The sequence below is a fragment of the Plecotus auritus genome (assembly GCF_963455305.1).
Source record: "Plecotus auritus genome assembly, chromosome: 5".
Classification (NCBI taxonomy): domain Eukaryota; kingdom Metazoa; phylum Chordata; class Mammalia; order Chiroptera; family Vespertilionidae; genus Plecotus; species Plecotus auritus.
Genome location: NC_137776.1, coordinates 47,687,363 through 47,715,318, shown reverse-complemented (window position 1 = coordinate 47,715,318; position 27,956 = coordinate 47,687,363). Strand labels below are relative to the sequence as shown.

General features: G+C 41.4%; 1 protein-coding gene across 12 annotated transcripts in view; it reads left to right on the top strand.

Annotated features, from left to right (window-relative positions):
* Positions 1 to 27,956, top strand: part of RAPGEF4 (Rap guanine nucleotide exchange factor 4) — a 270,049-nt gene that overhangs the window by 197,507 nt on the left and 44,586 nt on the right. For all 12 annotated transcript variants that reach the window (XM_080671018.1, XM_080671014.1, XM_080671010.1 and 9 more), the window contains 7 exons: positions 2,183 to 2,267; positions 4,046 to 4,106; positions 5,799 to 5,875; positions 6,301 to 6,447; positions 9,566 to 9,681; positions 15,167 to 15,255; positions 19,066 to 19,144. In XM_080671018.1, the coding sequence (XP_080527144.1) occupies positions 2,183 to 2,267; positions 4,046 to 4,106; positions 5,799 to 5,875; positions 6,301 to 6,447; positions 9,566 to 9,681; positions 15,167 to 15,255; positions 19,066 to 19,144 (654 nt within the window). The remainder of the gene's footprint in view (positions 1 to 2,182; positions 2,268 to 4,045; positions 4,107 to 5,798; positions 5,876 to 6,300; positions 6,448 to 9,565; positions 9,682 to 15,166; positions 15,256 to 19,065; positions 19,145 to 27,956) is intronic.

The following is a 27,956-nucleotide window of genomic DNA, read 5'->3' as shown; positions in this document are numbered from 1 at the left end:
GGCTTGGCGACTGATTTCCCTTTAGCCAGGCTTCTAGGAGGGTCCATGCTATTTGCAGCTGATGTCAAGTAGGAAGAATAGCGGGGTAGCTCCTTGTGCTGAAGAGCATAATCCTATTATGCCTGCCTTAAGACTCTCACCTTAGCTGCCTCTATCACAGTAGATGGACTGAGGTGACTCAATTGACTTTTAAATCCCCAAGGATCCTCCTTTCAAAATCCCATGTGTAAGTCAAGTAGTAGATTAGCCCCTTGCTAAGAAGGCCTGGCCCCCTCAAGTCCCTGTGGCCGTAGTTTTTTCTTTGGTGCGTTTGGGTCCCATCTTTTCTGTGTTCCACCATTAAGCACTGGATTGGTGCACAGTGGTGGACCTTGGCATCTCCCTGGGTCATGGATTTACTACCAGTCTTTGTATAGTTGAGAGTAGGAAATATACCCTTTGTAGATGCTGTACGAGAGACATATCATCTTCTTTTGTTCATGCTAAACTGTCCTTGAGAAGGCGATGTGCAAGGTGCAAAGAGTTTTTTTCCTCCGATGGCCCCCACTTGATCTGTCACCAACCCCATCTTATGAATGGTTGCAAAAGTGTTTAATCCAATTAACTATTTTAGAGTATTTACAATTCAGTTTTGATTGCTCAGGGTACTTATCTATAATTGACTAAATTTCAGATGTAATTTGCTGGCCCAAATGTTGTACTCTGTCAGTTTAACTTCTTATGCAAAGGTTTGAGTTTTGAATATCATTTTGCTGAGGTTTTTTTTTTCCACTGACACAAATAAATATGCAGGTACCTTCACATGTACTGCTTCCTTCAGCTCTCACATCTCTCTCGCATGTCCCAGTTCACAGATGAGACTGAGGCTGATGTCACATGGCTGGTGGGGGGTGCACTGAGGCTAAAACTTTATCTTCAGACTGGAAATCCAGAGCTCTGTTCAGTACACCATCACTCCCTGAATTTATTTGACCCAGGATCACTTTTTAAAAATACAATGTAATTAAGCATGGAACACCACCAGTAGCTCGTTAAGGTTTAAATATTTAATATACAGTAACATTGAATAATACCATACGTTACTGAAATTTTAGGACAAAATGTGTAGGATAGACTGACGATTATGTAGTAGGTAACATACATGACTGCAGCAATTAGCTGAGAGCAAATGCTGCCTGTCCGTCAACGTGGAGCTTGACTTCCTAGTACTCTCAGAATCAATCACCAATTTGTTTAAAATTTCAATAACATATCAGTTAAGGTTTCTTACATTGCAGAGAACAATAGAATATCTAAATTCCTCACCAATCAGATGTTCTCATTGATATATAATTAAACACTATTAGTGAGTGATTCCAGAATAATTGCAGGCATGAAAGTGATTAGGAATCTATTCTGTCCTTCCATGTCAAAATGCCCATAACATCCACATAACCTATCTTTAAAGGAAGATTATTGGATACTAGTTTTAAAATAAATTATAGGGAGAGAAGCTAACTAGTATACTAATTAACACCTCGTGGAACAGTGGTCATGCATGAAACAGAGTTTGAGAAGTGGAAGTATATACCTCTCTTCTCTCCCTTTCTTCCTAATCCCAAACACTACTGTCTGCCTTCTGCTCATCTCATGCCCTCACCTTCTCAGGGATAGGCAAGAAAATATTGAGTCCCTATACATCCCTTAGTTAAGTCCTATGGTAGAAGCGTATTACACAACCTGAAACATAGTGCCAGCAGCATTATTATTCTGTTAGGCTAAGATACCACACAGGATCTCAAGGAATTTGGATCAATCATCCAGTTGATGAAATCAGTTGTTTCTAGTTGTGTTAAAGGCAAGTTTTCCTATTACTGATTAAGATGGTAATGCAAAGCAATTTTTTGGAGCAATCATCTACAAAGTGAGAGATAGATTAACCAACTACAATGTGAGCAGAGATGTTCTTCCCTCTGAGATTAGAAGGGAAGGGGACTCTGTGCCCATTATTGACAACACATTCATTTCAAAACTTCCTTTAAGGGATTATAATGGTATAATCTCGCCCTCTGCCAATATCTTTTTATAGAGATTATTCCTAAGAAATCTGAATTGCATTACTGACCCTTGAGTCAACTTCTGTATTTCAGGCTTTAGTGATGACTTTTTTCTCATTATTTCCTTGTTACTTTTTTCTTTGTAGACCTGGCCAGAGGAGTATGGATGACCTAGAGATTATCTATGATGAGCTCCTTCACATTAAAGCCTTATCCCATCTTTCTACCACCGTAAGTTGTCTCTTATTGAGCAAGGTCAGGAGACTTTGAGTTAAATTCAGTTAGGACAGGAGGAGTGTATTTGGCATGGAGGGCAGGAATATCTGAATTCTGCCTCATAAATCATCCCTAGTCTTTCCCATGAGATGCTAAGTAAGTTATACCCAAGAAGAATCACTGTAATGGGATCAAGTATTGTCACATCATTAGTAGTTGCCCAGGTGCTATAAACCCCAAAGCAATTTGATGTAAGTGGGATTGGAACATATGCTTCATCCTTCCAAGTCTGAACTGTGGAACCTGCACACCTAAACAAGAGAGCCAGGCCTTCAAGGTGCTCTGAGACCCTCCCATGAAATACAGAGCCAGAGAGAGGAGGGCGATAAATCAGGGTGACCTGTCCTGGCCCAAGTGGCCAGCTTTTGCTGCCCTATTGAGAAAGGATGCAGAATGTTCAAGAGAGAGTTACTTCAGATATGTTAGGGCACAATAGCAATATCCAATAGTGATAAATGGCCCAATGGCTGTATTTGGCTCTAAAATTCTACATGACTAGGATATTTAGGAAAGCAGTGGACAGAAACACCTCCCCCTGTAGAAGGAACACAGGAACAGGATTTCCAGGCAACACACGTCTCCTATATGTTAATAACTCAACACCAATAATAAAAAGAAGTTGTTGCAATGTCCACAGATTATATACCGAGGCCCCTTAGCAACGTCTACATTCCTAATTTGCCTTTCATTCCCAGCTCGCTAGGTGATATTATGCTATCATATGCTAGCAGTATCTGTGGTCCCTGATCTTGGTGGGGGGGGGGGGCGGTCTCTGAAGAGAGCAGCGAGGCATTTGCCACCACCCCAAGCAGAAGGGATCCAAACGCCTCCCTCTTCAACCCAACAGAGCCGCCTTCACATTCCTCCCCCTGCTCTCCCAGGGGGTCCACAAGCTTGCTCACCTGGTGGAGAAACCAGGGGTGCGGTCCAACCCAGCCTCCCACCACTGTCCTCTCATCCTCACTTCATCCGTGGGGGGAGGGAGGAGGTCTAGTGCCTGGGAGCCTCACCAGGGAACCCCCACAATGTAAGCACCAGGGGTTCACACCACAGAGGAAATGTGCTAGGAGACCCCTTTCCCTACCTGTGCTCCAGGTCCCCAGCATGCCCCTGTCCTGACTCCCCCAGACCTGATGGAATGGAGAGGAGTGTGGATAGTCTCCTCTTCTCCCTCAAACCACAGGTACCCAGGCACTGGGGAAAATTCTCAGGTTACTTGGTACTTAGGGAGACGGAGCCATAATTTGGGACCATAATTTGGAATCAAAAATTTTTTCTTAGCTATCTTGTAATATAAATCTGCTTACACATTTGAGCTTATTATTCAACTTGAAGGCATTGACTTCCCCAATACGTTTGCAGGGATGCAGGGAAGAGCCTGTAACAGCAATGGAGTCGCATATTATAGATGCTCTTACCTTCTCAACCAAGACAAAAGATAGGCAGTGAAATCGGCTAGTGCGTATGTGTGAAACCACATTTTAAACCATCTCTAGGGCAGTTGTCTTGTATGAATGCGTATATACAATAGCTTATGTAAGAGCTTTGAGAATCTAGCCGCAATCTAGTGAAGGTGGTTCTAGACAACAGTAGCACAAGCAGAGTTGGAGACGGCTGTGTGGGAAGAGGGTCATTTAGCACTGTTCAGAAAGGGAACATGTTTCCCCCTGGCCCCCCCCGCCCCCCCCCAAAAAAAATCTGGCCTTTCCACATCCTTTCTCTTTTTCTTCTAGGTGAAACGGGAGCTAGCAGGTGTTCTCATCTTTGAGTCTCATGCCAAAGGAGGCACCGTGTGTAAGTGAAAGCTGTAATCGGATGTTGGGCCTGGCTAGTTCCCCCGAGAGCCTACGCCATGGGACCCTGACTGCAAACACTCCCCTCTCAGACTTGGCAGGACGTCCTTTGGGACCTGTGATCGTTCCCGGCACATGTCCGTGGTTCTGCAGCGGGGTGGTTTTCTGGCACCAGCGGGGGGCTGTTGCCAGTCTGAGCCTCTGCTCACGCCTCGCTGCTGGCTGAAGGCGGTGTGTAAAGAGGGTGGGAGGAAGATGCTGCTCTTCAGGCAGGCCCTTTGCACAGTGACCTCACTTCAGTTGGTGGTTTTAGAAGAACTAATCCATCTCTTGAAATTGCTAGTTAGAATGACAAACGATCCTGTTTTCCTTTTCTTCTCCCACTTCCACTATCAGCTCCAAGTCTCAAAGAATTCCTTTGACCCAAATATTTATACAGTACTAATACTTAGGATCTCTCCAGAACCCAGTTTGTAATTTAGTTCCGTGATTATATTTAGAAGCAAGAAATTGAAATTTGATATCCATAAATGTGAACGAAAGTATTCAGGCTAGCATTGCCCATGAACCTGCGGAGTCCTTCCTGCAAAGCAGGGTTAGTGGTCTTCTCAGGTCAGGAAATGCCACCTTCTCTGACCGCTCTTGGAGAATCGTACGCCTCCAGCATGCTAAGGCTCTCAGAAGTTCTGCACAAAGCAAAACGTTCAGCCAGTTAGACTCACACTTCCTACACTGAGTGGAACACAGAACACTTGTTCAATGGATCCCTGTTAACGTTTCAAGAGACATTTCTGAAAAGTCTTGCTCTTTTTTCACACTGACTTATGTTAGTCAAATTATCAGAAGGCAGGAATTGTAAAAGCAAAAAGAGTTACAAAAGTTATATTTCAAAATGCTTTTCAGGTCATCAAAAGTGGAATCTCTAACACTGATTTTTATTTTAGTAAGAATGTCCTTTCTTGAAATTTTGAAGGTTCATGTTAGTATTTTTTTTTATTTTTATGATCACTGGTGATGCAGAACTTCTCTTTTATTCTTTTCATTCAAACTTACTGATTGTTTTCATTTTATTATGAAATATTTAAATATTTCAAACAAATAATAGAGGTTATTACAAGCACCTTTGAAGTCTACATTAAACACTAGCATGCAATATTTTTTCATGTTTTCTAAAGAATGAAATTACAGATACAGTCGAAGGCCCCATATTTCCTCCTTTATCCTATTCTTCTTTTTCCCTCCCATGGTAACTTTACCCTAATTGTAGTGGTATCCTTCCAACCCATTTAAAAATATATAGATAGATAGATATTCATAAACAATAAGCAGTACCAATTTGCATGTTTTCAATTCACATTACTGGTCTGATTGCTTTTAAAAACTATTTTCTGTAGTGTAGTACGTTTTGATGAATTGTGAGTGAAAGAGTATTGCTTGATGAACTGGGTTGCTGTTAATCGATGTCTAATACCAATGGGTTTTTCAGGGCCTGGCCAGTAGAGCAGTGTTTCTGTTCCTTTTACGTTCTATAGAAAAGGAAACAGTATGCCACCTGAATAAGTTAGTATTTGCCAGTCATTATTTCCCCCTTCTGGAATATATATGTAATTCTGGGAACTTAAAAATGATGATTTGATAAGCTGTAATTTATATTGATGTGCTTCTATAAGTCTTTTCTTCTTTTTGTATCTAGTGTTTAACCAAGGGGAAGAAGGTACCTCCTGGTACATTATTCTGAAAGGATCAGTGAATGTGGTCATTTATGGAAAGGTATGTATCTATATCTTTTTCTTTTTTAGACTTTATTATGCTCCACTTACTAGTGTAGCTCTAAGCATTAACAATTTAGTGCTACAATTAAACTTGTAACAACATTGTTACTTGATGAAGAAAAGTCATTATAGCATCTCTAATCATAAATTATCCAAACTATTATCCTCAGAGTGGTATTGAACTTTCTGGGGCCCATCTCCTTATAGATTATAATGTATACATTTAAGTTATTCCATAGCTCATGTGACTCAATGAAAGGAAAATGAAACATTATAATTTAATTGTGTAACTCCTCTTTGGCATCCCTGGGTAAAGCCCATTTATATATAGTGTGTTAGGGGAACAGGGTCTTGTGGCGTGAGGTGGGTGGGTGTTGGCTCTGTTTCAGGGGTCATCTTCATCTGAATGTTTGCTCTCTTCAGGGTGTGGTCTGTACCCTGCATGAAGGAGATGATTTTGGCAAGTTGGCACTAGTGAATGATGCCCCGAGAGCTGCCTCTATCGTTTTGCGAGAAGATAATTGCCATTTCTTAAGAGTAGACAAGGAGGATTTCAACCGGATTCTGAGGGTAAGTCCAGGGCAAAGCGTGGCTGAGGGGCATCCCATTTCTCCTTTTGCCAGAGAAGAAAAGATTTGAGTGTCATGTTAATTGAGCAGTACAGCGATTAATGAATGCTCTAGGAACAAAGAGCCTTGGTCACACACCTGGGATGTTCACTGTGCTGCTGGGCATTCTGGGGCCCAGAGGGGGTATTCCAGGAAAGCTGCACCTGGGGCATGCCAGGCTAGACCAAACAACCCTGCACACATCTGACCCGGTCCGCCAGAATAGAAGACATAGAGGGACTGCCTTGGCAAATGTCCAAGTGATACCTTCCTGACCCCTGTCTTTCTCTATCCTAAACCTTTCTAGTCTCCACCTCCAATCTCATCCCAAATCTGAGCCTTCCTATAATAGCACATGCTCTCTTGATTTAGTCAGTGATTATATTTTAGCAAGAATTAATGTTAATCGTGGTTACTCTAACCAAGCATTTTTATTTCAAGTGCTTTATGTCAAATTGATTCACACTAAAGGAATTTCGGACTTTGGCAAATAGGTGAAGAGTAATTGCATTTAAAGTTGGCTCTGCAGATGGGCCTAACCTAAGCTTGTTAAGGTATTTATGAGAGTGAGTGATCTTTAGAACAGATGGTCCCTGGCCTTTCTCCACCATCCAGCCCTGGTCCCTTGGGAAGAACAATCCAGCTGATGACAGTGTCTCTCAGGTGGCCCATACTGCATCCCTCCCTAGCTTGAGTTCACCCTGAGACACAGTCCCTCTAGGATCACTTTGCTCTGTTCCCTTCCCTGCTGGCTCACAGAGCAGACTCTCTTCTCTGCTTCTCCCACCCTTAGCATCTTTGTCAATCCTCCCTGAAAGCCCAAACTGCAGCTTCTATGCTTTCTGGTACATTTGACATTATTTAAGACTAGAGGCCTGGTGCACGAAATTCTTGCGCGGGGTGCGGGGGGGGGGGGGGGGGGGGCTGTCCCTCAGCCCAGCCTGCACCCTCTCCAATCTGGGACCCCTCGAGAGATGTCCGACTGCCTCGAGGGATGTCCCACTCCCCAGTGCGATCGGGCCTAAACGGGCAGTCGGACATCCCTCTTACAATCCAGGACTGCTGGCTCCCAACTGCTCGCCTGCCTGCCTTCCTGATTGCCCCTAACTGCTTCTGCCTGCCAGCCTGATCACCCCCTAACCACTCCCCTGCTAGCCTGATTGATGCCTGACTGCTCCCCTGCCAGTCTGTTTGCCCCTAACTGCCTTCCCCTGCAGGCCTGGTCACCCCTAACTGCCCTCCCCTGCAGGCCTGGGTCCCCCCCAACTGCCCTTCCCTGCAGACCCAGTCACCCCCAACTTCCCTCCTCTGCTGGCCAGGTCACCCCTAACTGCCCTCCCCAGCATGCTTGATCGCCCCCAACTGCCCTCCCTTGCAGGCCTGCTCCCTCCCAATTACCTTCCCCTGCTGGCCTGATCGCCTACAACTGCCCTCCCTTGCAGGCCTGGTTCCTCCCAATTGCCCTCCCCTGCTGGCCATCTTGTGATGGCCATCTTGTGTCCACATGGGGGCAGGATCTTTGACCACATGGGGGCAGCCATCTTGTGTGTTGGAGTGATGGTCAATCTGCATATTACTCTTTTATTAGATAGGATAGAGGCCTGGTGCATGGGTGGGGGCCAGCTGGTTTGCCCTGAAGGGTGTCCCAGATCAGGGTGGGGGTTCCCTTGGGGCATAGGGCAGCCTGGGCGAGGGGCCTGTGGTGGTTTGCAGGCCAGCCATGCCCCCCGGCGACCCAAGCAGAGGCCCTGGTATCTGGGATTTATTTATCTTCTATAATTGAAACTTTGTAGCCTGGAGTGGAGCCAAGCCTTCTGCTTGCTCCGTGGCGGCAGCCATTTCTGTTGGGATTTATGTATCTTCTATAATTGAAACTTTGTAGCCTTAAGAGGAGGCCTGGGCCAGCCAGGGCTGCAGAAGCTTGGCTTCCTCCATCGCCGGGGGCAACCCTAGCCTCCTGCTCTCTCTAGCTCCATGGCTGCCACCATTTCTGTTGGCTTTATTTATCTTCTATAATTGAAACTTTGTAGCATTGAGTGGAGGTCTGGGCCGGCAAGGGCAGGCAGAAAGCTTGGCTTCCTCCATTGACAGGGAAACCCAAGCCTCCCTCCTGCTCTCTGTGGCTGCAGCCATCTTGGTTGGGTTTATTTGCATATTTGCTCCTGATTGGCTGGTGGGCGTGGCTGGTGGGCATGGCTTGTGGGTGTAGTGGAGGTACAGTCAATTTGAATATTACTCTTTTATTAGATAGGATTATTCTCCATTCCTTATGTATGGACACCTATCAAGCCTGCAGGGGAGGGCAGTTAGGGGTGACCAGGCCAGCTGAGGAGGGAAGTTGGGGGCAACCGGGTCTGCAGGGAAGGGCAGTTGCGGGGGACCCAGGCCTGCAGGGGAGAGCAGTTGGGGGGTACCAGGCCTGCAGGGGAGGGCAGTTAGGGGCAATCAGGCTGCAGGGGAGCAGTTAGGCATCAATCAGGCTGTCAGGGGAGTGGTTAGGGGGTGATCAGGCTGGCAGGCAGAAGCAGCTAGGGGCAATCAGGAAGGCAGGCAGGTGAGCAGTTGGGAGCCAGCAGTCCTGGATTGTGAGAGGGATGTCCGACTGCCCATTTAGGATCCGGCCCCAGGTAGGATCGGGCCTAAACGGGCAGTCAGACATCCCTCGAGAGGTCCCAGATTGGAGAGGGTTCAGGCTGGGCTGAGTTTCCCGCCCCCCACCCCCCCCCACCCCCCCGGCCGTGCATCGGGCCTCTAGTATTTTTATAAAGAATAAATGCTTTGCTCCCTTATCTTCCTGCTATACCACCCTCTCCCAAAAGTTTCTCAGAACACAGCCACACTCCTCTCTACTCTGCTGATTTTCTGATTCAGGGGTAAAAGCAGAACTTTAAAACCACATGCCTAAACCTCATCTGCTCCTCTCCCTGGCCATTCTAGCCCTTGACTTTGAAATTGACTTAATTTGTAGACACAACAATTAGCATCACAAGCACCAAATGCATTTCTGAGGCATTTGAAATTTTTTTTTCATTGTCTGAGAAAATGGCAGCATCTGTATGTGGTGTAATTTGTATTTGCAGGACGTTGAGGCGAATACAGTCAGACTGAAAGAACACGACCAAGATGTCTTGGTGCTGGAGAAGGTCCCAGCAGGGAGCAGGGCTTCTAATCAAGGAAACTCACAGCCTCAGCAAAAGTAGGTTTGCATCCAACGCTGCAATCGCCAGACTATGATTAACCTTTTCACATGGTATCATCATTTCCACAATAGCATGTTCTCCTTTTCTGTGGGAGATAGCAGTGTGTGTGACTTTTTTCTCTCTATTGACTAATCACACATTTTTGTGCAGTATAATGTATCCATTTCTGGCACTGTGTTTAGCTTGGTGCTGCCTAGCATAATGGGGGAGAATATTCCCTTACTCTAAAAATGCTCTCTGGATACTGTGTTCAACTGTGGTAGCTTTGGAACAGAAGGCATCGGAGAGAACAATGGAAGTAGAAATGCCAGGCAGCTCAAGGGTGATGACCCTAGGTGATAAGACCCTTTGGTATTTGAATTTCATATGGAGGATTTCTCAAGAAGTGTTTTCATCTTGTTATCAGAATGATCATCTTTGACAGAAACCCAGATTTAAATATAAGATAGACTGTTGGCTGCAGCCTTAAAAGCATCCCTTTGGCCTCCTCTGTCCAAAGGGTACTTGCTTCTCAGGAGCTGTGTAGACTTGGGTCTTTACAGTATGTGTATGTTCCATGTTTTGCAGCAACTTCCTACTTGAGACCCTTTCATCAAATGTACCAACAATTGGATGGTAATACAATAGGAAATGTAGCTCCAAGAAATTGTAGAAAATCACAGAATCTCGTTTTGAAAATAAGGACTAATTTCCAATCTTGGATAATAAAAAGAGCAATTCTGTAGCTAAGAAATGTCACCAAATAATGTGTTGAAAAAGGAATGCATCCCAGTAATCTTTCCTTCTTTGCCATGTAAACGGGGTGTTCCCTTTAACCAGGAAACTCACCGTCATTGATGAATTCTTATTGTTTAGACTAAAAGCCTAAGGCTCAGATATTTTCATCTGGATGAATTGACATATTTACAAGGAGGTTGGGAAGAAATATTATTGAATAGCCATAGTATATTTTGAATATATTATATAATCCCTTATTACAACTCCTTTCAACAGAAAAATTTAGGCTCAGAGAAGCAAGTTACTTGCCCAAGATTACAAAGTTTATAAGAATAGAGCTGGGATACAAGTGCAGCTTGATCAACGCCCATGCCTTTTCTCCTCAGCCTTGCAGATTACTACAGCAAAGTATGGTGTATAAATACTGTATCCTCAACACTATGTAGTAAGCCTTGCAAACTGATATATTTCAAAAGGAGTGACATAAAATGGACTATGTAAGATGTATCCTTTCACTTACAAATCTATAATTGACCATCCAGAATTCTTCATTATTTTTTTTTTCACTGACCTCCATTCTTGAAAATGTTCATGCTCAAGTGTTTTTAACAGTTGTCCTTCCAGCCCATAGAGGATGAGAATTAAGACATTGTTTATGTGAAGGTTGGGACCCTCTCCGATGATTTTCCTTAGTGCTCTTACATAGAACTAGGACATTTTACGGTGATAATCTGCATTCTTTAATAATGCTTCAGGTGTCTCAGGAAAATGTTGCAACCTGAAAAGGGAAGCCTTGAACATTCTCCGTAACCTGGGAACATTCGGCCCAGCGGTCCCTGGAGGTCCCCTTCTTTCGCCCCTTCATTTTGATCTTCATGGCAGAATGATCAAAAGCGTTGGCTTGGTACAACATCTTCCCTTCAGAATGCCTTCCAGATATAGATTAATTTTTTTTATGAAATCAAACTAAAGGGAACAGAAAAGGAGAGGCCATATGTTTTAAACTTATTTTAGGGCCTGGATCTGATTTCTGTTATATCTCCTTATTTGTGTCCTCTAGACCAATCCAAATTCCTTAAACTAGAATTCAAAAACCTGGCATGTTCTCAGCATTAAGAAATATCAATGAGTACAAAATAATGCAACAGCAAAGTCACTTTCCTGAAGAATACAAAGCTACTCTCTCAGGGGGTTCTTTTCCATGTTGAGCTTCCCCAAGCCAGACCAGAGTTGAAAAGGGGAGGCTGTGTGAGTGAATTTTGGCCTGATCTTCTGGATAACTTCGATAACATGGCAGCAATCTTGTCTATGAATGGACTTAAAATTTAGGAACCGTTAGGACTTCTATCTCCTCAGAAACTGTCTTTCTTGAACTCAAAGAGGGTCACTGTTGGTGCTGATAATAATGTTATTTTTCTGATTCCCTTTCCCCCTAAGAAATCCAGAAGAGTTTCAGAATTGCCTGACTCTACCCAAGCCACTCACTGTGAGTGTGATAGTCAAATGTCAATTGCAAGACAGTATTTCTCATGATGGATCAACTTTATGCAGCCCTCAAAATTTACCATTTTGGTTATCTTATGCTCTGTGGTCATGTGGTTTTAGTAAGAAAGAGAGAATTTCATATGACTGTGTTAGTTACTGTGTTGCTCATCCTTAGACTATCAAACTCCATCCTGTTTCCAGAAAGATAATCTCTTTCAGGCTCCTCCCTTTCCCCCTTCCTCTTCCTGCCTCCCCCCCTTCCCCCCCGCCCCCGCACCACCCCCCCCACACACCTTTTTGTTGTTGTTGTTGTTGTTGTTGTTCCAGGTACAGATGGAAGTGTCTGCTTTTCTAACTTCATTTCCAGACTTGATGTTAGGGAAAGATTTTCTGTCACAGGCTTAAACCCTCACAACTTGGATAATGGAACCAATTGGGGTTCTCTTTAACTTGGGCTAAATTAGCTCCTTTGTGCAATAAACTGAACAGAGTCATGCTGTCTGGTCTTCAAGTTCCTCATTTAAACAGAGGTCAGCAGTAGACGCCTGGGAGTGTCTGGCCTGAAACAAAGCAAAAACGTGATGTTTCAGTCAAACCCAGAGCTGCAAGACCACAGACAGCTATGCCTGGCCAGAAACTCCCTGGCCCTCAGCCTTCAGAGGCCCCTGCCTTAACAGAATGTCCACACGGGACAGCCCTCCCTGGCGCTCACAAGAGGGAGAGATGGGTAACGCGACCACAGCAAGGGGGAGCCACTAGAGGGAGCCTTTGGTAGCCAAAGAAAGATCCCCTGGTGTCAGATGGACCCTGTGGCCAAGTTTAGAGAAGTGATAGGATACTTGGCCTGCCACGCTGGTCTTCCCTCTTTCTGACCAGACATAGTACGCTAGGTAAGGGATGTCCAAACTGGGAACACGGAATGTGAAGCCAACCTTCTATCAGAGTTAAACATTTACTAGTGGCAGCTGCCCAGCGCCGTGGTAAATAACACGTAACTGGTTTTTAATGTAACATATTTACACTCCACGTAAAATTCATTTTCAGAGAAAAAGCAAACAAGTTCCCTTCAGAAGGGGTTTTTCATTGCACAGCAGACTTCCTGTTCTGCATGGGCTCCAAGTACCTAGCGTAGCTTCTGCCTGGTGCCCAGGATGTCCTTGCAGCGACCTGAGACTCACGCTTGGGCGCTGCCCGGGACTCATAGCAGAGACCTCGCATTTCCGAACTGTGTGACCGCGGGCCTGATGCCTCCCCTTGCAGAGCAGTTTCTCCACCTGCAGGATACAGCTAATATTTAACTAGCAGGAGTAAAGATGAGGACATTGCTCAGGGCCCACCTCGTTGTCTAGGGCACAGTCAACATTTGACAGATGTGGAGCACCCCTCCCACCCCAGGTCCTTACTATGTGTGCAGATGCTGCTCCCTTTCCAGCGCATCTGCTGGGCACCATCCCAGAATCATGCATTTTAGGAGTTACTGAATGCACACAGCAGTTTTTCCCTTTGAAGTGTTGATAGTATTTATAGATATGCCCTCTCTTTTTCTCAAATAGTCACTGCCTACAAGAGGAAAAACCATTGTCTTCTACCTTATTTACTTTGAGAAAAGGGTCATGCTTTTGAGATTAAAGTATTTTTTTCCTATTTCCCCTCTTCTTCTCTAGTCTCCAAATCCAGGCTTCCTCAAAGATTTAACTCTTCAATTCTTTTTGCCCCTGTGTATGCGCACACATGTGTGGACATGTACACACACACACACACACACACAAAACACACAAAGAATATGTTTTTTTAAAATTTTTTGTTAATCTGCACCTGAGGATATTTTTCCCATTGATTTTCAGAGATAGTAGAAAGGAGTGGGGGGAGAGGCGGAGAGAAAGAAAGAGAGAGAGAGATCGATGTGGAAAGAGGCACCCATTGATTGCCTCAGCACGTGCCCCAACCGGGGCCAGGGACCAAACCTGCAACCCAGGTACATGCCCTTGACCAGGAATCGAACCCGAGATCCATCGGTACACAGGCCAACACTCTAACCACTGATCATACTGGCCAGGGCTGACACAGAATAGTGTTAGCTAATGGTTGCCTTCCAGATAGACTGCACTTGTTACCTCATTCAGTACTAAAGTTGCTTCATGCACTCTCCCTCTCCATTTTCACATGCAGAGGGTCATATGTTGAATGGCCTCTTCTTCACTCCCTCAGGCATGAGGTTAAAACCCTGAGATTTAGTATGTTAGGGAAATTTTTGGGATTTCAATGCACTACCTCCAAGGTCTCAAACAAGAAAGGATGTTGGTGAGAAGGCGAAGGAATTTAGGTTCTCCTAGAGCCAAATTCTACCACTGCTCTATGAACATAAGAGACTGTTATTTTCATTGTTGTTTTTCTTCCCTATCATTTTGCTTTGGATGAAATGCCAAGCAGCAAAGCAAAGTCTGAATTTTGGAATAGGAGCCCCATATCATCTTAATGTATTTTGCCTCTAAGTTTTCATTCACTGTCTTGTTACCATCTTGAATATGACTTTGAAATAACACACATTCAATTTTAAAAATAAATCCTTTCATGCTGATTGAAGAGCTGCATAGATGGATCTTCTGAAATAATAATTAACACCTCCCAAAAAATATATTTGACATTGAAATAAATTATGTGAATTTTCTGTTGCTGATTTATTGCCTATTCAGATGCTATTGGGCTTTGCTTGTTTGCTCATTGGTCTTTGGGTTTCGGGGTGTGTTTTTTTCTCCTGCTTTATTCTTAGCTGTATTTCCAAAGCACATGCCAATGTACAGTTGGAAAAGACAGAGCATTCCAGAAATAGGCAGGGGAATCCACTGTGGGACTGAATTTCGCTACAAGTAACCCATATATGGGTAACCTAGTTTACTGTCGCTTCCCCTCTGCGCTCCCCGTGCCTGCCCTGAATTGCCCTGGGATTCACATGCTTCTTCTCATTCCTCTTGGAGCAAGGCTGGAGTTGCTCAGTTCCCAGCCTGCCAGAGCTGCTCTCCAAGAAATTTACTTCAGTTCCATGTAGGGAAAAAGAGTCACGTTTTAGTAACTACTTCCACTTGTGATTTTTTCATTGTCTTCCTGTGTGACTCTGGCAAAGTACATGTTCTCTCTTACTATAAGGAGAATATGGGCCATAAGTTAAATTGAAATGGTTCCCTGGGATCTAAAAAAAACAAATCTTACATATGTGAAAAGTTATTTATTAATGATTTGCCCACTTTTGAAAAGCTGATGTTGTTTTTATTTTTTATCCAGGTATACTGTGATGTCAGGAACACCTGAAAAAATTTTAGAGCATTTTCTAGAAACAATACGCCTTGAGCCAGCTTTAAATGAAGCAACAGGTAAATACCTAGAACAGTTAGTTTGTGTGTTCACTAAATCCGTGCAGAACACTAAAAAAAAAATCCTGAGTTCATTCTCAGCGTGTTTAGACAAAACAGTTTTAGAAGGAAGTTGTTGGATTAACATTCTAAGAGCATCCCTGTGTGGCCCACACAGGGAGTGATCCTTCTGACCCTCCTCTGCCTGCTCCATTCCTGGCTGTCCTTTGTGAATGGCTCAATCTCATTCATACACATTAGGATTAGCCTTTTATAGGCATCTCTTAAGGTTATCACTTATTTTTAAGCCTCACCTGAGAATATGTTTATTGATTTGAAAGAGAGAGAGAGAGAGAGAGAGGAACATTGATGTGAGAAACATCAACTGGTTGCCTCCTATGCATGCCCCGACCAGATCAAACCCATGACTGGGATCAAATCCACAACCTAGGTATGTGCCCTGACCGGGAATTGAACCTGCCACCTTTGGTGTTCAGGCCGATGCTCCAACCAACTGAGCCACCTGGTCAGGTCTCATAGGTTAGCATTTAAACTCACCTTTACAGACATCTATTAGGTTATCATTTAAATTCTACCTATTCCCATAAAGGATTTGCTGCTGCCTACACAAAAGGCAGAACCTCACTAAAATGGAGTAAAATAGTTCTGTCTGTGGTTGCAGAGTCGCGGGCTGCCCCAGAGTGTAACTACATATCACCTATATTCGTTTGCTAGGGTTAATGTAACAAAGTACCTCAAAATGGATGGCTTAAACAACAGAAGAGTATTGTCTTACAGTTCTGGAGGCTAGAAGTCTGAGATCAAGGTGGTGGTAGAGTTGGTTCCTTCGGAGGGCTGTGAGGGGGAACCTGCTCCATGCCCTTCTCCGGGCCTCTGGCTTTTAGCCGGCAATCTTCAGTGTTCTGTGGCTCATAGATGCACCACCCAAACTCTGCCTTCATTGTCACATGTTCTCCCTAACTCTTCACATAACCTTCCTTCTGTGCATCTATCTCTGTTTCCAAAGTTTCTCCTTTTATAAGGACAGCACTCATATTGGATTAGGGCCCACACTGGACCACATCTCAATTTGACAACACCTACAAAGACCCTATATCCAATAAGGTCACATTCTGAAGTATTGGGGATTGGGACTTCAACATGTCTTTTTGGGAGGATAAAATTCAACACATAACACTACCTTACAGTAGTATTCACTAAGACTCAGAGATATGAGGGTGAATGAGATGAATCTCGTGGGTGAACTGAGTGTCCGGTTTTATTATCATTCTCCACTTTGGGAACCATCTTGTGTTAACTTTGGAATAGTCTACATTCAACTTTAAAAAAAAATTCTATGCTACTGGCCTGTCACTCAGAATAAAAGGTTAATATTGTAAGCAAACTGAACTACATGAAAGAAGATTTCTCACTAAAAGAAGTTCAAAGACTTATCTAAAAACCCTGTGGTAGTTCAAGGTCCATTTCCACCATCTGTGAGTGAAATTACTATTTTTATATACCTCCTAAAAGTGTTTTTGCTCTGATTACTTCTTATTTTAGCTCTTCATTCCAGTTTCTCATTTTATAAAGAGATTATCTGAGATCTTTCTTTATATAGCGAGTTAATTGGGGAGTCGTTGTTATAAAGCCAGGCTCTCTGGCTCCAGGGCAGCTATTTTTGCCTCCGTATTTGTTGAGTATCTCCCTGGGAAAGCACTAAGCTCGTGCTCTGGACTAGGCACTCGCTGGAGTTTATAACCTACTAGAGGACACAAAGGAATGTGCAAATAGCTGGACCATCAAGCAGGATGCGGTCAGTCTTCAGGAGCAGTGACTAGTTGAGGGGATCGGGCAAAGTATCGTGAAGAATATAGCCTTCAAAATGGCCCTGAAAACAGGCTGGTATCTAGTCACTGGAGCCTGGAGGCAAAGCTTTCCACGCTGAGGTGCAACATCAGTACTGACATAGGAGCTGTCAGGTCAAGCAGCTTGGTTTTGCTGGGTGATTGTATACAGAAGTGGGAGAAGGAAGGCCTAAGCATTTGACTACAGATCCCGGAGGATCTTAAGTGCAAAGCTAAGCATTGGGGAGAATGTGATGGGCCCCATGATGAGAAACTAAAGGATGCAGTGAAGTGGGAAACGCTTGGCATTTATACATTTACAATACAGAACACAGAGTTAATAGTGAAACTGGCTTAGGGCATAGAAATGAACACCTCGGGTTTGACAGTACATTTTCTTAATTTACCAAAGCATCTATTTTCTGCCTTAGACCTATTCGTTTCCTAGACTTTTAACTTCTAGGACCAGCATTAGTCACTGAGTGACTTGGGAAATCATTTTTTAGTATAAAATGATTTTTAAGATTCAGTTCTCAAGAATATCAGAGTTACTACATACAAGCAGAGAACAAGGAAGCTCTAGTGAAACGTGGGTGCTGGGTAGTTGCCATGCTACATGGCCGCTCCCCAGCTCTACTGAAATCCCTGCTTTAGCAAAGTGTGAACTACTGTATAGCACAGGCCTTCTGGGAGCCTCATAAGCAAGGATCATCTCCCCTCTCCTCAGAGAATATCTAAAACATATAAAGGAGACCCTAGATGTCACACTTGGACAAGCCAAAGTCCTTTTGTACTTAAAAAAGTTCTGTACAACTTCTGTCTGCATCCTCTTTGGTTCAGTATACTGGGACTAAAATGACTGGTAACAGTGAGTATTGACAGGATGACAGCTTGGGGTTACATTTATCCCTTATATTTTAATGAGTATAGTGGTATTATGGGACATGGTAGAGGCGTTTGCTGACACCAGGGTGGTAATCATATTGCAATATATAAATGTATTAAATCAAGACATTGTACACCTTAAACTTACATAATGTTGTATGTCAGTTATATTTCAATTTTTTAGATGAGTATAATAGTTAAACCTTTAATCAATGATTCCAACTTTGCCAATATAAGTTCATTTAAAACATAGACAGTAATGCTTATCTAATTTATATAGTTAAAAATTTCACATTTCTCACCTTTTTCTATTTGAAAAGCTATGTGAGTTTCACAAATCTCAGCCAGTGTAGTTCATATCTTAATGAAAGTCCCCATGGCATCTGGGATTCCAAGTTTCATCAGGTGGATCCCATAGGCTCTCAGGCCTGTCTTCACATGCTTTTCCACCAACGCTGACTAGAGAGTGTTGTCTTTACGATGAAAAACCAGCATGAATTCAGAATGAAACAAATGAAGCTTATCTTTGGGACTTGCCTTATTTCCCTTGCCGTCTCCCTGATTACCTACCTTCAAAACAACTTCAACTACAGGACAGTCACCATTTTAATCTACTAGAGAGCTTTGTTTTGCTTCTGTTGCTACTCACAGCCTATATCTTTTCTTTTCTTTTCCTTTCCATCTTTTGTTATCCTCACCAATTCTCTGCTCTTACCACCTTCTTTTTCTGTAATTCCATCATCCTCTCATCCTTCATGCTTCCTCTGGAAATAGAAGGTGAAAAAGAGATAAAGAAAAGGTGATATTGACAAAAGACATATGGTGTAAAGGTGACAAATAAATGATCATGTTTCTTTGCATACACGGTACTATCCATGGGTCGGTCTCTCTCTCTCTCTCTCTCTCTCTCTCTCCATATATATATATATATAAAGTTATTTTTATATGCAGTGCTTCTGTGTACAGTAAAACCATAATTCTCCAAGCCAACATATGAGAACCATTGGTCAAAAACCAAAGAACAGATACACTTGCTTTCCTAAAGATTTCTCTAAGAACCTAATTTCCTTTTATGCTTTGCATTTTCTTTCCCCTGCAGATTCCGTTTTAAATGACTTTGTTATGATGCACTGTGTTTTTATGCCAAATACCCAGCTTTGCCCAGCCCTGGTGGCCCAATATCCTTTTACTGTGAAAAGTCTCTATTCCCTTCAAGACACCCTATATGTACATGGCCGTTATCTCGCCCCAGCCTCTGCAGGTAAGTCATGGCCCAGGCAGAGCTGTGCTTTCCCCAGCATAGACTCCAGCTCTCCTTGGCATGGTGTTGCTGCGTCATGTTGGAGGATTTCTTCCTCATTACTGGTGCAAAATGGGAATCAGGTCACCTCAGGAAGGTGAAACCAGTTAGAAACATACATACCTCGGAGGTAGGCTAGAGAAATTATGGAGAAGAATCTGGGATTATTACTCGGGGTAATACTAACCTGGGAGGCAGACATTGTACCTGTTAGGATACCTGGCAGGTTGGGTCGTGGCCTGCTTGTGTTCCTCCTCTAAGCTGTAGTATTAATCAGACCACTAACCCACTGGCTTAAAGACAAGTTATCATTGGGGGATAGCTTTCCTTTTACATTTGTCCTAGTCCATCCTCTCCTCTAGATACCGAAAATTCATTCCTTCATTGCCATTTTTATTATTATTACATTTACTTAAATAAAAGTTATAAAACTTGAAATTCTAATGGCCTTTCTTCTTGGCAGCTTGAAAGCTGAGTTTTTTGGGGGCAGCTTTTCAATAGTCTATTGAATTGACCACTTAGTATACCATGTCTGGCTCAGACGGAACTTTCAGAAAATGTAAATTAAGTAAAAGAAGTAAATATTATTTATAAGTCACACTCTCAATTTGGGGGTTGGGGGCTATGTGAAAATGTATTTTCTGATTCTGCTTTATTTTTAAAGCAATGAAAATTTAGAACCCAAAACACTTTGGCCTTTTGTGAGCAGTTAAATATATTGAAGGAGAATAGCTTTCTTTTTTCTGGGCAATCCAATCAACATTGGGAATGCTTTCCTTTTTCAGAATTATAATTGCCCTACCTGATTCTCATTTTCTTGTTCACCCATCATTCTCTTTGAAGTCAATAGAATGCGTGAGGATAGGAGATTTGAGTTGAATGTGTTATTCAGAGGGAGCTGCAAGAGTGAAATTTGGGTGTTTATTTGCCTGGGAACTATCTGACTAAGTAAAGACAGCTTAATGAGACTTACATATTTTATATATTCTTTCTGGCTCATAATCAATTTTTCTCAAGTAAGATTAATATACTCAGAATCTCTCTGTGCTCTTTCAGCTCCATACACGGTAGTCATTCTTAGATCTTTGAGATTTGTTGGAAGGAAAAATAAAAACCACCATTGAATATACACTGATTTTTTCAACAGCACATGGATAAGCTTAAGTCAAACAAAACAAAAGAAGATCCCTAACCGATTTGGCTTAGTGGAAAGAGCATCGGCCTGCAGACTGAAGGGTCCCAGGTTCGATTCCGGTCAAGGGCATGTACCTTGGTTGTGCGCACATCCCCAGTAGGGGGTGTGCAGGAGGCAGCTGATCGATGTTTCTCTCTCATAGATGTTTCTAACTCTCTATCCCTCTCCCTTCCTCTCTGTAAAAAAAAAAAAAAAAAATCAATAAAAAATGCTTAAAAAAAAGAGAAGAGTAAGAGCGTACAGTGGACTTAAAACCAAAAGAAGACTAGAAGTACTGTGGGCTGTAAATCATATCATTTTACTACTCAAGCCCCCAACACTAAGTTTATTTTTTGCAAATTCTGATTTGTTCATTTATTAGCTTGTCCTCTTCAGAGTTGATTGAGAACATTCGTTACCGGTGACCTCTGTTTTTAAATGAAAACAACTCAAGTCCTGGCCATTCTAGGTAGGAAGGTATGGCAGTAACGATGTTGGCAGCGAGGGGAGGTGGAGACAGGGAAGTGAACAATAGAATTGAGAGGAACCTGTGTATCCAATCCCAGTTCTTTTCTCAGTAGATATAGGGAACCCAGGGTGGCTGGGTATCATCTGTACCACCTAGTACCCTGGAACCTCTTCATCACACCTGGCCCTGCAGGAACCTAGATTCTCTCCACTGTTCCATTTGGAATCAATTCATTATGTGTCAGGCACCATGCTAAGAGCATTGGCCTGTAATATAACACTTATGCTTACAGGAGTCTATTGGGTTAATATTAGCTTTATGACACAAATGAGGATTTTCAAGTTCAGAAAAATGGAGTGACATTCCCAAAGCAGGGACAGAGCCATGATTCACCCAGGTCTCAGGATTCCAAGCCTGGGTGTGGCGGCTTTTTCTTTACAACTTACCAGTATTTCCTTAAAAGCTTATCTTTTAATTACCATTTAAGAACATTTTTTGACAATGTATTGCACAACTGAGGTGGCTAAAACCTAAGTAAGCCTAATTTATTGAAAGCAAATAGATGGAGTGTTCAATAGAACATTTTGTAATGATGGGAATGTTCCACATCTGTGCTAGCCCAGTAGCCACTAGCCTCGAGATTGGCTATTATGATGGGTGAACTGAATTTTTATTATATTTAACTTTCATTAATTTAAATAGCCACTTGGGCAGCCTAAACCTGGTCCTTAGATACTGGGAATAAGAGTCTCAAACAAGAACTACTGTTCTGTAATGCCCAGGGAGGGTATGCCTGGGAGGGCGTGCCAGAGAGTTTATCCTGCTGCGTGCAAGCAAATGGAAATAAGTGCTTCTATGTAATGCTAAGGATTCAATTTTTAATCCCTTTCTATCTGGGGAGATGTTATATAAGCAACTTTTTTTTGGTTATGGGTAACATGAAACAACCATGACTGGCAACGAATAAAGTAATCTAAGAAGAATATGGCGTAACTCAGAGAATTGAAGGAATCTTTGAAGAGCCCAGGCCTTAGAAAGGGGCTCAAGGCAGCAGCTGAAGGCAGTGCTGTTGGGGTAAATCTGCTCCAAGCATCCTGGGCCCTCACCTCCTCCCAAATCTCTGGGAAGGAGGGGCCAGTTGGCCTAGCTTGGGTCACTGCTAATATCTTGGTCAAGGGAAGGCAATGCACTTTACTGGAGGGAGACTGCCTATGAAGAAAAACAGAAAGTGCAGAAATAGATGATGGGCAGACAAAAACGACATACACATAAACCGTGTAACACCACATGCACAGCGACGGGGATACAATGTAAAACTGAACCCCATGTTCTTAATATGGGATGTAAGGATATTAAAATACTTAACCAAGTTCCATTTAAGCACCCACGTTAAAGTGCACTGCTTTGGCTGAGTGTTTTCAAAGTACTTAATATGTGACTTTTCACAGCAGCCCTATGTAGAAGTCAGTATTTTCACTCCTCTTTTTCCAAATCAATAAATTAGAATAATGAAAAATTATGATTTGCTCAGAGAAAGGTAATTACTAGTACAGAAAAGATTTAATTCTTGAGCTACTGACACTTATTTCTGTCCTTAATCCACATTGTGTGTCTCCTCCAATTTTGCTTTTAGCACAGAGGAAGGTGGTAGAATTCTGTTTAACATTAATATTTCAGGCCTTTTATGTGCTAATGAGAGAGAGTCTCTATTCATTAGATACGCTTGGGACATGATTTGACCTGATGAATACAAGTGTGTTATAATGAGTTTTTAAAATTATATTTGTTCAGTTTCTGTACTTTTCATCTCCAGTTTTTTTAACCTTTTTAAAATCTATACTTAAAATTCAGTTCAATCTTCCATTAGTCTTTAAAAGGAAAATTAAAACCAACTATCACCTCACCAGGTATTACTATTGTTAACATGTTAGCATGTATCCTTCTAGTCTTTTTTAAAAACATATAGATTTGTAATTATAAATATAATAATGGGATCATACTATAAATAATTGTGTGTGCTTTGTCACTAAACAATATTTTATGAATATCTTTCTTTGCCACTAAGTACTTTTCCACACCATTTTTCTAAATATAAATAGCTTTGTCATCTTTAAAACTAAAATGTTCTCATTGTAAAAAAATTCAATTTACAGAAAAAAGAGAAGAGAGAAAAATTCATCTGGTATCTCACCACTGTTTTTTGAAAAACCTTCAAGAAATTTTATGTAATTTCATATACGTGAGATCATGTTATATGTGGGGTTTTTTTGTAATATTTTTCTCCCTCTTACTGGTATGTTGTGGATATCTTTTCAAAAAAAAGTATATATATATATATATATATATATATATGTATATATATATATGTATATATATGTGTGTGTACATATATATGTATGTGTATATATGTATGTGTATGTGCATATGTATATATATATATAAGTACATCATTTTTTCAGGTAATTTCAGAAACATTTATTGGGCACTTACAGGTGTCATATAGTGCTGGGCAACATAAGGTGACAAAGATGCACGAGAAAAACACATTATCATTTTTAATGACTCAATATTATATGGCAGATATGTCATAATTTACTTTCTTAGCCTCTTCCTATTGGATATTTAAATTATCTTCACATTTTTTCTGTAACAAATATAATGGGATGAATCTATGTCCTTCCAGCTAAATCTTTGCCCACATAGATGATAATATTCTTGCTTTAAATTTCTAAAAGTAGGCACAGAATATGTAATAAATTAACATGTTTGGTGTTCATTACCAAATTGCTCTCTGATTGTCTTAATTTCTGTGTTTCATGACTACACTCTGCTATATTTTTTTATACAAATATAGTCAGTCTTTCAATTCAGTATATGGTCACAACTAAGTTAGTATTATTTTGAATTTAATAACTATATCCTTGATTCAGAGCATTTTCATACATTTACTTTATAATTCTGACACCTAGCCCCCACTTTGAGGCAAAAAAAGGACTGGTATGATATTCATTTCATTTTACATGTAGGAGAAATCAAGGACATGGAAGCCAAATAATCACCTACGATTCCTCTCATACTGGCAGAAACTGCAGGTGGCACAAATGAGATTCTAGTTGGAGTGGACATTGTAGTTGACTCCCTGATGTCAATGTGATCTCCGTTGGTCATTCTAGCTGCTTATAGTAGGTGGCTGCCCTTGACCATGATTGGTTCTCAAATTGCAGGCCCAAGGTACACTGGTACAATGAGACTCAAAGAGAGGCTTTCTGGGTAAAAAGCTTTTTCAACATTTAAGAGAGAGAACAGGAAGTCTGTAGCCCCAATGCCAGCAACAGTCATTCTACAGATGTTAGGGGAACGAGCCTTATGAAGAAGCTGAAATTAGTAGTCAGGAAAGAAAATGGAGTCTATGATGACAGAAACTAATAATGTCCTGCTAATAAATTCTCTGTTATGTCAACAAATGCAGGTCTCTGTTGTTTAGGACTGATAGTTCTTATAGCTGAAAGAATCTTAAGTGACAAATGGCTCATGTTTAAATTTGTAAAAATTTAAATACAGCAATAATTTTGGTCGGTCAAATATTTTCTCTTACTATCCTAATTTCTTTTGACTTAATAGTCAATACAAATTCTATACTTTTTGCATGGAAAAATTGTTAGGTTTTTGAATTAAAAGGAAAAAAATAAATATATAGAATCCAGATTTGTCACTAAGTTTTAGCTGAAACTTTTTATATGTATTACATCCTTTATACAGGAACAAAATACACAACAGATTTTCTACTGAAAAAGCAGGGTCTCCATCATTTATTCCTATGTAACATTGACCTGGAGATGTTCTCTTTAGAAGTTGTCTGGGGTTCTCTAAAAAAAAAAAAAAAAAAAAAAACATTTTTTAAAATTTGCTTTTCTTATTGATACCAAAACAGTATCAGGTTCTTATTATCTAGATGAAGCCAGGTTTTTAGAAATATATTTTAGATTCCTAAGGAAGATGGTTATCTTAAATTTATTTTGCTGGAGCCAAATTTTACCATTGTAGCCTCCATTCGGCTCTGAAAAGTGTGTGGTCTGTATGTCACTATCAGAGCAATTTACTTCTGCAGATATGCAAGTGAAGAGTTTATTTCCAATAAGGAAGGAAGACTTGGTTTAATAATGATATGAACATGATGTGCTCTTTGAAATAAAAAAGGTTGTATTATCAGATATTCTGCCAACTGTTCTACATATGTTTTCTCAGCCTCATATCAAGACTGTGAGAAGTATACTCTCTTTACAATAAGAAGTGAGACTGAGCAGTGAAGTAATTGGCCCCACGTTACATAGCTGGTAGGTGTTAGAACAAGATTTGAACCCAGTAGGAAAAAAAACATATTCTGAGCAAGGAGATGGGAGGCATCTAAAGAAAATGATGGCACAGAAATTGCTCCCAGGACAGCTATGTTGATAGGAATAGCATCACAGTTAAAATTCCAAAGCCAACCATTTAAAGGATTTTAAATTATTTCCAGAAGTGGGTCTATAGTGATCATGATAGCTAACTCTTACTGAGCACTTAATATGTCTCAGATACTGTTCTACATGGCTTACCAATATTGTCCCATCTCATCCTTAACAACAGTCCTCTGAAGTTTACAGATGAAGGGACTGAGGCTCTAAATGGTTCATAACTGACCAAGAGTCTCACAGTTTATAAGTGGGGGAGCCCGGATAGGAACCCAAGTGGTCTAATTCCAGAACGTGCATTCCCTAGGACATGTTGTATCAAAGAGGGAACAGGCTCCATGCTCAGGATGTTTGGATTCTCCACAGAGGCAAGCAGGGTAGGAAGGAGGCCCATAGTATAGTGGGAAAGCAAGAGGTCTGAAATCAGAAGGCCTGCATCTTACAAGCTTTATCACTCAGCAGTCATCCTTCACCTCTCTGAGCCCTGTCTATATAACAGGGATAGTTACACCTGTCCTTCCCACCTCCCCAGGCTGTTGTGACCAAATGAGGCCATGTGTGTGGAAGCACATTATAAACCATAACGCCCCTTATACAGTAAATGTAAATATATTGGCCCACATGAAGAAATTATTATACCATCATGAGGTATGTGGCATAAGGTAAAATATATATATATACAAAAGCTTTGTCTAGTCAGTGGGCATATGACCCCCAAAGTTTGTTTTCAGCTGCAAGCAGAGATCTTGTATGCAAAGCAGGGCTTTAGAAAACAACAATATTGAAGAGTACCAGTTTGAATGTTGATAAGTGTTTTATAAATAGCTGCATAATTAGCATATACTTACTGCAAAAAGTATACATAATATTTTATTCCCTGTTGTAGGCTGTAATGAATCTGCTGCCTCTACATCCTAGGAGGTTTTCACTTACTTTCCCCATGATCATTTTAATACATGGAACCATTATTAGCTGAATTAAGAATAAGTAAATGAGCAGTAAAAAAAAAGAAATACAGAAAAATTACAGGTGCCTGTGGTGAGTAAGATAATAACTAGGTAAAAATATATGAAATAATTACAGTGTTTGAACGGCAGAGCCAGCATGAGGAAAATGACTCAATGGAATATTAAGCCTGCTGTTGGCAGGGTAGGAAGCCCATAGCCTACACTGTGGCCTTCTCCTTTTCCGACTCTCAGTCCTAATACCTCATTGAAAGCAGGTCCAATTCGTCCTCAGGTGCAGCTACATGTTGCTGAAAGAGCTGGTACGATTCAATGAAGATTTAGTCACTCAGAGTTTGTGCTCCTATAATAAATACTTGATCACTAAATGATTCTGTTTAAAAAATGTACCAGACATTTTGGTGTTTGTGTTTAGTCAGCCTGGTGACACTGAGCATGATCTTGTTTAGAATGTGTCTATGATTTTGCTGACATTGCAACAAGATGGAACTTCAGATAATTTAGATAAAGGGTTTAGAGAGCTGTGGTAAGATAAAAAGTCTTCTATTTTTTAGAAAATTGCATTATATATTGCACTCCAAAGAGTGTGATTGAATTGTTTAAGGTAAGCAGTCAATCAACAAACACTTGAGGCTTTTTATGTTTTCATATGCCCAGACCTTGACTAGAAAATGTGGAGATGCACAGTGAGTTTACCACATGGTTCCTGCTGTTAAAGATTTGGAATTAATGCTGCCAGATGGTAAGGAGTCTTAATGCCATAACAAGAGAAACCTCAAGTTAGGATTTGAATGGCCAGTAGATTTAAGAATGTTTGGTTAGTAGTGGTGAGTTGCTGCTTTCTAAATCAACAGATATTGGACAAGAGAACTGGTTAAAACTATAGCCAAGAGGATATAATCAGTTAAAATTTCTGTGCTCCCCTGACATCAGATTGTCAAGGCTGCAACATTTAACTCTTGATTTCTTGCATGTACTTCGTTGTCTTTGAGGATTTGGGGGGATCAGTTTCTACGTCTCAGATGGATTTCCCTGTTATCTAACCTAATTCTGCTGTATAATATATGTTAGCATAAAAAATATGAATGTCAAATAAAACACAACAGCATAAACAGGTAAACAGTACTAGGGAGGGAGATAAGAGAACTGAGTTCTAGTCCCAAGAATTCCATTGATAAATTTGGAAAAATCACCTCATTCTATCTCAATTTCCTTACCTCTAAAATGGTGGTTTTCAAGGAGATACAATCAAAGGGCTTTTGCCGCTCACAAATTCTATAATTCTGTCAATCATCTCAGTATTAGTGATGAGTTGGCCACTTTGACTATAATGGCCTTTTTCTAAAAAAAAAATAAATCTTTATTCAGATTATTACAATTGTTTTTCCTTTTCCCCCCCCATAGCTCCCCTCCACCCGGTTCCCACCCCACCTTCTGCCCTTACCTCCTCCCCACTGTCCTCATCCATGGGTGTATGATTTTTGTCCAGTCTCTTCCTGAACTCCCCCATTCCCCTTTCCCCCTGAGAATTATCAGTCCACTCCCTTTCTATGCCCCTGATTCTATTATATTCACCAGATTATTCTGTCCCTCAGGTTTTTAATTCACTTGATTTTTAGGTTCACTTGTTG